The sequence below is a fragment of the Glossina fuscipes genome, unplaced genomic scaffold (assembly GCF_014805625.2).
Source record: "Glossina fuscipes isolate IAEA_lab_2018 unplaced genomic scaffold, Yale_Gfus_2 110, whole genome shotgun sequence".
NCBI lineage: Eukaryota > Metazoa > Arthropoda > Insecta > Diptera > Glossinidae > Glossina > Glossina fuscipes.
This window is the reverse complement of record NW_023998453.1, coordinates 841,337-852,905: the sequence shown is the minus strand read 5'-3', so window position 1 is coordinate 852,905 and position 11,569 is coordinate 841,337. Positions and strand designations below refer to the sequence as shown.

Here is an 11,569-nt window from a genome sequence, read left to right as displayed (position 1 = left end):
TTAACTGGACCCAAATTATTTTCTTACATTTTCATATATTTTTGCGGCGCGTCACCTTTCAATATGCAAATCTAAAAAGAAACCAAAACATATCTTTATGAAAATGCCAAACCCTATGGAACCCCTAAAAAAAGAAAACCCGCCCTGTTTTGAGTACCTATGCTTCTTGAATTCTTTTGCAATTATATTTTTTTATATCCGCTATCATATATAATACAATGGTGTAGTATATGCAATAGCCAGAAGGGCTTGAAATAGACCCAATGCAATAACTGTTTGCCTTGATCTATCCTTGACTGTCTGCCTGTGCGCCTATCAGTTTTGATTTCTTGTGTTCAACCTGCCGATCGCATCTCTTGAGATATTTCCTAGAAATCTGTTATATGGACCTGCTTTAATCCATAATCGCATTTTTGCGACATTTTGACGTGTTTTGGCCGAAGGACGAGCGCCATTGAAAATAGTTCGGAAAATGGCTTTTCAATGGCTTCCCATATAACTTCTTAATTTAAAAAGTCGTTATAATAACTGTAGGGTAATGCTTTATGTCTATAGTTTTTTTTTTTTGCTTGTTTTCATTGCATACAATGGCAGACTTTTGCCATCTCTGAGGTGCATTTTTGTATGTATATATATATGTATGTATATATATGTATACAATCGTGATCATTTAAATGAAAAGAACAACTTATCTATCTACACAACAACTTATGTTATAGTGCAGTGGAGGTCTGCCTAAAGAGCAAAAATTCTTAAGATAATATTTGTATTAAATACTATTTGCATGGAAAGAGCGTTTAAAGTGAGAAATTCAATTTTTGCTTTTCACCCACTGACAATACATGCATAAAATTTGAGTGCAATAGTTCTCTATATATATGTATATATTTATATACATATATTTATATATATATATATGGAGCATTAGGGAGACGTTTATTTTTCAAAATGTTTGCCTTTAAAATCTTATATGAAATTGATTTCAGTTGAGAATTGAACGTAAAACTGTAAAATCGTGAGTGTCGAATAAAAATTTAATAAAAAAAGTAAAAGAAAATTTTTAATAAAAGTTAATTTAGTAAAGAAAATTATTTAAAAAAAAAAAATAATAATAATAATAAAATTAATTTTTTAATTATTTCTTAATAAGATAAATATATATATATATATATATATATATAAGAAAATATTATATATAAAAAGAAAATATTAACAAAATGCATAGCAAATTATTGGATGAGGTTAGTAAAAGTAATAAAAAAAAAAAAAATTAATTGTTTTAGTATGCTCACCAATAATTTAAACAATTTTTATTTTTTTTTTTTTTGTTTTATTTTTATAGGATGACTTCAAATTATCTATCTTGGCATTTACAAAATTTACAAAATATTCTAAAATTAGCTTAAAGACTAATTTCTAAACAAAAAAAAAAAAAAAAAAAAAAACTCGTTACACCTTTCCTTCGTCACAGATAAGCATCATTAATTTTGTGTTCTCTCTCTCTCTTGGGACAAATCCTGTTTGATGGCCCCCTACCAAAACAAACAATAATCTTTTCCTTTTTTTTTCTTTTGTTAGTAATAGTGAGCCTATTAATTAAAGATAATTTAAGTGTAATAAAATGAACCTTTGGTGCATTTCCAGTATATAGATATCTGGGGCGAATGTTCGATTTTTTTTTTTTTTTTTTGAGTTGTTTTAGCTTTAATTCCTTTTAAATTTTTGGAACTAATCTAAACTAAGCGAGAGGAAGAAATATGGGGTACGTAAGTAAACCAAGGACCAATGGACCAAAAATCTTTTAAACCGTAATTCCTTTTTTCTAACAAACTCCTATAAATGTGAGTGGATTAATCAGGCTCTACTTAATTTGGATCTTTGTTTAACTTAATTGAATGCCCCATGAAAATGTAATGAAATCGTCGACTTGGTTGTCCAATTTTTTTACTTATTTTGGACGAGTTTTTAAGGCGAATTTTAGGCGCTTTTATTTACACTGCAAATTTTTGTATGTCATGTGTCAACTGTGATTCGGGGAGTGAAGAAAGTATATAAGCTTAATATAGAAGCGAATAAAAACACTATAGTGGGCCACAGCCCACCATTAAAGACCTCATAGCATCCCGCACTTATTCATATAACGACTTTTCCAAATAAGGCGCTTTATGGGAAGTCCTGGAAAAAGTGGTCCGATCCAAACTATTTTCAATAGCGTTCGTCCTTGAGTCAAAAAAACGTCAGTTTAACGAATGTCATCAAAACATCTCAACAATTTTCTCCTTAAGGTTCAACACAATAAATTAAAATGGACAGACAGACAGACAAGCTTAAATTGTTATAATAAATGGTGGGTCTAACCTAAATTTTTCTGGGGATTGCGTACATAAGCATAAATTCAGTATACGCTTGCATCACAAGTGGTGTAGGGTACAATTATTACAGATGGGCATGTACATGGGTTTCATTTTTTTACTTATTTGAATCGCTCTGTTGATCTGTTGTCTACCCATTTGTATTGTGTTCATGCTACTAATCGATATTCTGATAATATTTGGTTCGCGGGTCTTGATCCCATGAAGTCCTCACATAAGGTCTCGTTCCGTTGAAGAGAAAAAAAAAACATCGAGAAGTTACATAGGAAATTTAATGCCGAGCCTTCCTTTACTCAGGCATTTTGCTTATTTAAGTTCAAATTGTTAACTTTAAAATTTCATTCCCAGACTGAGAGCAGTTCATTAGCATATGTAGATAACTGGCACTTTAGGAGCTATAGAAATTGTTCATCTTTTGTTTGTAAAAATCATAAAATCATTTGATCAAATCAATTACGAAAAGGTTGCGAAGCCTTTCCTGAGACATGCAAGTGGTTCAATGCACTGAAAGGAAAAAATTAGTGGAGTTAGCTTCAGTGTAGATAGCTTCACGGATGCGATGGCATAAAGGTCAAAAGATTATTGATGTGATCAATATTTGCTTCTATAAAGTTCATTAAAAATATAAGAAAAATATCTTTGAAGTTTTGTACAAAAACGCCACGAATTTTTTCTTTTTGACTTTCATGTAATCGAAGTGAAATTTCCTTACGGTCAATTTTGAGTTGTGGCAGCATAAAAACTTACTGAGAGGTAGCAATGTTTTTTCAGTTAAAAAGTAATTAATGCAAACATTTGTATGTATGTCAAATTATAATCTTCTTTGTTACTTTTGCTTTCGTGGAAATTCTAACAAAGAAAGTAAATTGTGGGGTCTGCTAGAAATTCATAGATATCATTACTTTAAAATAGTGTTCCGATGACTCTAACCGTTTAGCGAAGATTCGTGGCGCGAAAGCTTAACCCTGCGATACTCGCTGGGACATCAGCAGCAAGAAAACGGCCGCGAGTATGACTAGAGTCTAATTGCTAGAAAGAGAAAGTGGGTCGCATTTAAACTTTCTGCCTCTCTATGAACTAAGCACCATTGCCGTAATCCGGCCGAACCTAAGCACAGTTTCTTACACTATTGGAATCGATGATACCGGAAAGCAAAGAAAAGGAAATAAAGATTTCTGATTAAAAATTGCGATATGAATTCTTACTTATATATATTACGTCATATATTATTAAACCAAAATGATGTATATGAAACGGAAATAAAGAAAACGCAGTTCATATCAATATATACATATATACATTTAATTTTTTCTTTTTTTTATTTGTAATAAATGATATGCATACATACACGCATATATGTATATATTTATTATATTCATTAAACTTAAGTACTTTACATGTCTTTATAGACATGTTAAGAGTTTAAATCCCGAAAAGCTTTCGCTAGTTACAAATTTTTAGGAACCGATATAAGTAAGGCAGTGCAATCCTAAAAGATTATATTCCAAATTGATTTCAAGCTCCAAGTTTCAATTGCATTCAATAAACGGGTTTAGAGTAAGATTTGAGCATTTATTTAGATTTCATGCTAGTAAAATATATTTCAATTGTAAGAAAAACATATGTTATCATAAAAAAAAAAAATGATTAATCATATGTGTAAAATGCAATTTCTTTTTTTTTTTTTTTTTTTTTTTTTAATTTCCGTTTCATATAACTTATTCTGATTAATTAATTCAATGACATGTGACGTAAGTTTGATCTGCGAACAACATAAGAAATATATACGAGATATATACCAACACATATAAATATAAAATGTAAACGAGAAATATTCAGATGTAGCGAACCTTTATATTTTAGAACATGTGCTCAGGAGATATAATCAAAAAATAAGTCAATTTAATACGAATTTTAAATGCCCTTCAGTTAGCATAAGTACTCTCTCTCTCTCTCTCTCTCTCTCTCTCTCTCTAGACTTAACACTTCAATGCAAGAATTTTTATTTTTTAAATAAAATGAGTCTAACCACGAAACAATAATGAAAATTGTCATAGGTAAACTGTCAAAGATTATAGTCGCGTTCAACAACGATAAAAGAGTTTCGGTAAAATTAAAATAAAAATACTATGTAAAGGTTGCTCCATAAAGGCTTTTAGCCATACGATGCAAATCTTCTACATCCCTATGCACTTAACGGTTAATTCCAAGATATTACTTTAACGACCCTTAGGACCTTGACGTCTAAGCTGATATTGATAGCGAGTGTGCCTCCTCGAATTCTGAAAGTGCGAAATAGAAAATTATAGAGAATAAGAAAATACATACCATAGCGAAGAGCTTTTTTCATACTTGGTCTGTGCAGGTATCAAGTTCAAACATCATTTCAATTTCCAATAATTTAGCAATAGACAATTCGTTATATATATATGTATATAAATTGACATATATATCTATATTTATATATGCATGTCTACATGCATGCATGCATAAATTCCTTTTCAGCAAACAATATAAACACTTGAATATATCCTCACCTATGCATAATGAATATGAAATAAAGTCACAACTAAAATTATCGCAACGAATTATTCGCTTGCACACGAAACTTGTTTCCTTTTCATTCTTTTTTTTTTATTCTTTTTGTTCTATGAAATGAAAATGAAAATATTGTTCAAATACCTGACAAAATAGAAAAAAACTGCATCTGCCTGCGTTAGGTTGGAATAAAGCTTCTGACACTAATAACAATTTTGAGCTGTAAGGCAGTGTTCTTTATGAAAAGTCTCAACGTTTCATCCTAATTCCTGTGACCGTAAACATCCGAACAGAAGGCGATAAATAGAAAACAGACTGACGGATATAGAGTCAAATGAACCGAGTTACATCGATTAAGATTGTGATGCTCATCAAGTATGCCGTGCATTTAGTCTGATATCTGATGTCAGGTATTTAGTATACCACACATTTTATGTAACATCTGTCTCTCTCTCTCTCTCTGTCTCTCTCTCTCTCTCTCTGTCTCTCTCTCTCTCTCTCTCTCTCTCTCTCTCTCTCTCTCTGTCTCTGTCTCTCTCTCTCTCTCTCTCTCTATCTATCTATCTATCTATCTATCTCTCTCTCTTTCTTTCTCTTTCTCTCTCTTTCTCTCTCTTTCTCTTTCTCTCTCCCTCTTCCTCGACTTAATAAAGATGCAATATTTCTGAATGCTTAGTTTCTCACCGACTGCGAGGGACTTCATATTTTTCGATAACTACCTCAACAGATCTCTACAAAATTTTCGAATTGCAAAATAAATTTAATTCTTGGAAAAGTTTTGGTAAACCACTTACCACTCTCTAATAGAGAGAAGAATGAGAACGAATTTTATATAATAATTGCCAAAAAAAATATATGGAAGGTGGGAGCCATCAGTTCTTATAGATAGTAAAGACTATATCCGCAAGAGTCGCGACTTACACATCAATGTTTCCGAGTTGAAATCTCAATAGTGGTAAAGTTTCCTTAACTTTTGATTTTTTATTCAATTTAAGTGGTACCTTTAAAATACGACAGAACTTTCTATCCAGTCCAATCTTAAACAAAATGAAAAAAACGAATTTACATAGTTTATACAATTGGGCGTGTAATTTTTCTAAAATAGAAGGAAAATTTATCTTAAATTAATATTTAAAAATAATTGCGATGACTAAAAAAACAATGATCTAACAAGCATATCTGTCTTAATGCAAGTTCACGTTTACAATAAAACGTTAAACAGACATAGTTGGGCCTTGTGACCGACTCCGCTAATAAATAGTGTTTTTAACTTTAGCTTAAATTTTATATTCCAAAGTAGTATAAGTCATAATATTATAAAACGCTCCAAAGTAAATTTTGTTATAAAGCAAGCAAATCCTTTTGACTTATCACGTGTCTGTGACGAGAGTGTTACTCTGTTTGTGGAACCCGGGAATATGCTTCGCAGATCTTCTTACGTACACAAACCCTTGATCTGTCCTTCCGTACGATTTTAATTGTGTGCTTAAGTTCGATGCAAGTCTTCACAAACATGTTAGTGAACGCTAGAGAACTGGAAGTTGTCTGATCATGTTGTTTTATTAAAAATTCGAAATATTTTTTTTGTCGGTCGATCAAAAGAATCCACCCAAATATATATTGTATATTGATAAAAAAAGACATCTATGATCAAAATGGCATATTTTTAGTCTTGTAAAGTTCATTTAAACCATGCAAAAAAAGAGTTTGAATATTGGTAAAAAAACGCTACGAACTTTTTCAGTACCTTGATCTTGATAGGAGCCGACATGGTTAAGAAACTTGGAAAACAAACAAAGAAATTTTGTATATTTTTCTTATTCGCAATACACGTGGAAAAGGACTATGTTAGGCTTCTAAACAATATTCAAAGTGAAAAAAAGACGGACAGATGGACAGACAAGCGAAAGTGATTCTGAATCGATTTAAGCTTGTCTGCTGTGTAATAAGTAATAATAAGTGGGTTTATCCCAAGGCCTTCGGAGTGTTAGATACAACCGTACAAACTTGTACCACAACTGGTGTAGGATATAAAAAACTGAAATTGGAAATTTGAAAATATCACTATCTTAAATTTTAGATCTAAAAGTTGGTGAAAAGAATTTAAAAAATTAATAGTACATACATAGTTAAGCAGACGATGTACAACTAGCAAAAATCCTCTCCGAATTTTATGCCAGGTAATTTTTCCTTGATATGTCGTATATCCAAGATTATCCACAACGTGTCTATACATTTTTATACCCTACACCACTCGTGGTACGGGCTACCTGAAGTTAGTGCAAATGTATATCATACGCAGAAGGTTTTAAGATAAACCCACCTTTTAGGATACCGATCGATTCAAAAAATGATTCTATCCGTCCGTATGTCCATTTGGCTCGCAATTTTTGCGATAATTTTATGAACATTGGTACACTAATGTGCTTTGATCCAAACACGAACGCGTTTTCGACCATCCCATATAACGCCTCATTCTGAAAAATTGTTATACGGAAAAAAATTTCCCATTTTCAAAATAAATCTTTATATGATAGGCAGAAATAATTTTCAATAATTCATAGTGAAAACTATAATAAATTAATAATAAATTGACAAAGAAATCAATCTTATTAAATGGGTCTAACTCTGCCCGCTTAGGGGGGCTTTCATACGACGTAAACCCTTTTATGCCAGAAAGAGTTAATTGTTAGTTGATGAAAATTTATTCGTGGTAGTAAATAAATAAAAAAAGTTAGGTGAACCTAACATGAACCATACGGGTCTATTTGTTGGGCCCACTTCGTATGAGCGCAAGTGCTTCGGAAAAACGCTTTTTACTAACTTTTAATATTTTATGATGAAAATTAATTCATAATAGCGTTTGAAGTGCACAGTAGGGAATTTAGATCGCATAGATTTACTTTTTTGATCCTAACATACGTAAGCAAGCTCTTGAATGGGAAGAAAATCTGATTTTCCAATAAGCGGGCTTTCACGAAAATTAGGGCTTTGCATGAAAATAATATGTGTTTTTTCGCTCACGAGTGGATACATGTACTTGGCAAGGTGATGTAATAGTCGGCTTAGCCCGACTATAATGTTCTTTATTTGTTTTGTTTTCATTTATTTAAATTATTTAAATACATTTCACTATTTATTACAAATCACCTGATAATTGTAAAGCTCTATGCAAATTCAACAACATCGCATTGCATTTATTAACTAAACGTATTATATTTATGTTGTAAATGTCAAAAGTTTAAATGCGATCCGGCATTGTATTGATTATGTAAATAAATAGAAAATACTTTTAATTAATACATATATGGTTTGATTTGCGTTCATACATTTTTTTTTTTCTTCGTTTTTTTTTTAATTGCTATTCATTTCATTTTTCATTTTGTAAGTGCAGTGACCTTATTGTTTAGTGTATGTGCACTCAGTCATATATATATATATATATATGCATTAAGAATTTTTAAATAATTCATGCAATTATTTTAGTTATTATTATTATTTTTTTCAAATATTTAGTTGTACTGATAAACAAACTTTAATGGAAATTGAAAATTATTATTTATTTCGCTTCGCTATATTATTGTCTCTTTGTTTAATATTTCGAATTAGTTTTGAACACGACTTCAAAGCTTTTTAGGTTTGAAAATGTAAACAAACGTTTTTTTGAAACAAAGGAGAAAATATGATCAGCAATTGTGTGTGTGTGTGTGTGTGTGTGTGTGTGTGTGTGTGTGTGTGTGTGCGTTTTTGTGTTCTAATAAAAATTAGTTAGCATGTTAGGCTAGCAGCTTTGGTAAGCCTTTTCTTTTTATATTTTTCATTATTAAAAGAATGAAAATTTCCAAAAAAATCGTAAATCGTAAATCACTTGTGGTATGTTTAGCTTGTGCAGATGTATGTAACACCTAGAAGGACTTAAGATAGACTCACCTTGTAATATATTGATCTAACATTGTCCGTCCGTCTGTCCGAGATGTTTTCGAGATGTTTTGTATGCCCATGTGTACGAGCATGTGTTTATACCCCACCCCATCAGTTGATCATATAGTTCGTCGGAACATGACTTCAGTATACATAACGGAATGCCATAAGATAAGATAAGATAACGCACTATTACATATCGGCGACCCTAAAACTAGCAACATGTAAAGAAATTTATTCAAACATTCTCAACTGTATACAATTTGTATTTTCTCAGATTATATAATCATTATATAATCAGTTGTAGTGCGGTGTATATTAAATCTGTGCGACTGTACGTAACATTTAGAAGTGCTTAAGATAAACACACCTTTTATGATATCAATCGATTCAAATTCATTCATTTGAAGTCGATAGCTGCATTTCTGCGGCCAGGAGAATGTTTTCAAATGAAATTACACAACGGCGGACAAGCTTAAATCGATTTAGGATTTGATACTGGTCAAGAATATACATATAGTTTGTGGGGTCGTTAATGCTTACTACTGGGCGTTGCAAACGTTTCGACAAAATGAATTGCCCGCATCCCACGGTGATGGGCATAGAAATTAGTGCAATAAATGTCTGAAGAGTTGAATTTTAATCAATTATTGTGCAACAAAAAAAAAAATAAAAAAAAATAAATAAAAAAAATGACAAAAAAAAACTTAAAGCTTAAGGTCTTAATGATAAGAAAGAGACACGAATAAATGAACTCAACTTTTCATTTTTATTTCATTGCAATTGCTATATGCACACACACACATGTGTCGATACATATGCACTAAATATATATAAATATATATATATATATATATATACAGGCGATTGCAATGATTGCACATGTAACAATAAAAATAAAACAATATTTTCTAAAAACGTGTGTGTCAGAGTTTAATAACAAAGAGAGATTTTTCTTTTCACATTTTAAGTGTGATTTTTATTGCATTCAATTATTTGCTTTTTTTTTTTTTTATTTATTAGATAAATGAGAATGGGTACGTAATTCTCGAAGATTTCCTTGCACCTGAAGAGATTGATATCTTATATAAAGCTGGGCGTACATTGTGCATGGATGCGCCACAAATTAATCGTAAAATCTTCAGTTCTGTTAATAGTGAAAATTCTCAAAGTAAAGATACGTATTTTTTGAACTCTGGTGATCGAGTTTCATATTTTTTTGAAGAGGGGGCTGTAGGTGAAAATGGCGAATTGTTAGTCGATCCTATAGTATCGTTAAATAAAGTTGGCCACGCTTTACATGTTGAACATCCCGATTTTAAAAAGATAACATTTAGTAATCGCATACGGGAAATTTGTTGGCAACTTGGCTTTAATAAACCAGCGGTTTGTCAAAGCATGTATATTTATAAAAATCCTGGTATTGGTGGTGAAATTATTTCGCATCAGGACTCTTGGTATTTACATACCGAACCGAATAGCGCTATCGGTTTTTGGATAGCTCTAGAGGATGCCACTTTACAAAATGGTTGCTTACAATTTATAAAAGGTTCTCACAAAAGTGGAGTTCATCGCCGATATATACGAAACCCGGATAGAGAGTCAAAAGAATTAGTGATTTATGATAGAGCTGCACCCATATATCCACAATCGACTTTCACACCAGTGCCCGTTACTAAAGGTTAGTTCAATGAGTATTTATTTTTAAAATTTTTATGATTTTATGGAAAATAATTTTCTTTTAATTTTATCCGTTTACTAAAGGTACCTGTATTATCATAGATGGCAATGTAGTGCACAAAAGTGAACCGAATCGTTCGAATAAGAGTCGCCATGCCTACACTTTCCATGTTATAGAGACTGAAAATAATGTTAAATATGCGGAAGATAATTGGTTGCAGCCGCCAGCAGATAAACCGTTTCCAATTCTATTTGAGAGGAAATAAACGAAAACCGAATAAGAATTATTTGTGTATTGTATTTTCATTAAAGTATGTTTAGATGTATACAATTTTTACGTTTTCTATGAATTGTATCAAGGACTTGGTATAACAAGGAATACATATTTTTGAAGATTTAAAGCAGGGATGACCTACTCTTTCATCAACGGGCTAAAATTTTAATTTTCATATCACAGCCAAGATCAGAACAATATCCAACTTTTATTAAAAATCCGACATTCTACATCAATTATACTTCCTTTTGAATCACTCATTTTATGGCCTAGTGAACAAAGAAAACCACATTTCACAATTAATGACTGCACAGCTAAGCTACTAGTGAACCATCCATTTGCATGGCATGGTTGCGCTCTGTGCAAGCAAATTGATTTAATTCAAATTTTAAACGGCCGGCGTTTACCCATGCCTGGTCGACGGAAATCGCGTAAAATTCATAATATTTAGAAATTATATAATCTCTCTTTCATATTAAATAGAAAGATCTTATTATAGAATTTCTTGTGAAAGTGTACTTCTTCTTAAAACTACATGTCGAAGAAATTCATTTCAAAAAGCATAGGTAGGTTTTCGAAACAGCCCTATAAGTGATAGACATACTCATTAATTTCAACGTTTCTACGTCTTATTGGGATTGTTGTGACAACTATTTATATAAATCCAATAAAAAAGCCCGTAAACTTTTGTGTCTTATTAGGAGGAGAGTATTGCAAACATCCATGTCGAATTAAAATCGGTCATAAGATCTACACAATTGTTTCCTTATCGAATCAACTATAA

At 31.3% G+C, this 11,569-nt stretch overlaps 1 protein-coding gene across 2 annotated transcripts; it reads left to right on the top strand.

The window, feature by feature from the left end:
• The first annotated feature begins 1,169 nt into the window (after nt 1–1,169).
• On the top strand, nt 1,170–10,877 carry LOC119638876 (phytanoyl-CoA dioxygenase domain-containing protein 1 homolog). 2 transcript variants are annotated; one of them, XM_038035955.1, is made up of 3 exons: nt 1,170–1,241; nt 9,855–10,512; nt 10,596–10,877. In XM_038035955.1, exons 1-3 carry the CDS (start codon nt 1,218–1,220, stop codon nt 10,775–10,777), a joined length of 864 nt encoding a protein of 287 aa, XP_037891883.1. In that variant the 5' UTR covers nt 1,170–1,217; the 3' UTR covers nt 10,778–10,877. The 2 variants fall into 2 exon arrangements, with proteins under 2 accessions (XP_037891883.1, XP_037891885.1); XM_038035957.1 differs by lacking the exon at nt 1,170–1,241 and adding an exon at nt 4,358–5,320 and having other exon boundaries at nt 10,596–10,876.
• The last annotated feature ends 692 nt before the right edge of the window (nt 10,878–11,569 follow it).

Coding starts and splice junctions, on each gene's coding strand:
- LOC119638876 (XM_038035955.1), top strand. CDS start 1,218: ATGCATAGCAAATTATTGGATGAG. Junction 1,242..9,854: donor ATAGCAAATTATTGGATGAG/GTTAGTAAAAGT, acceptor TTTATTTATTAG/ATAAATGAGAATGGGTACGT. Junction 10,513..10,595: donor ACCAGTGCCCGTTACTAAAG/GTTAGTTCAATG, acceptor CGTTTACTAAAG/GTACCTGTATTATCATAGAT.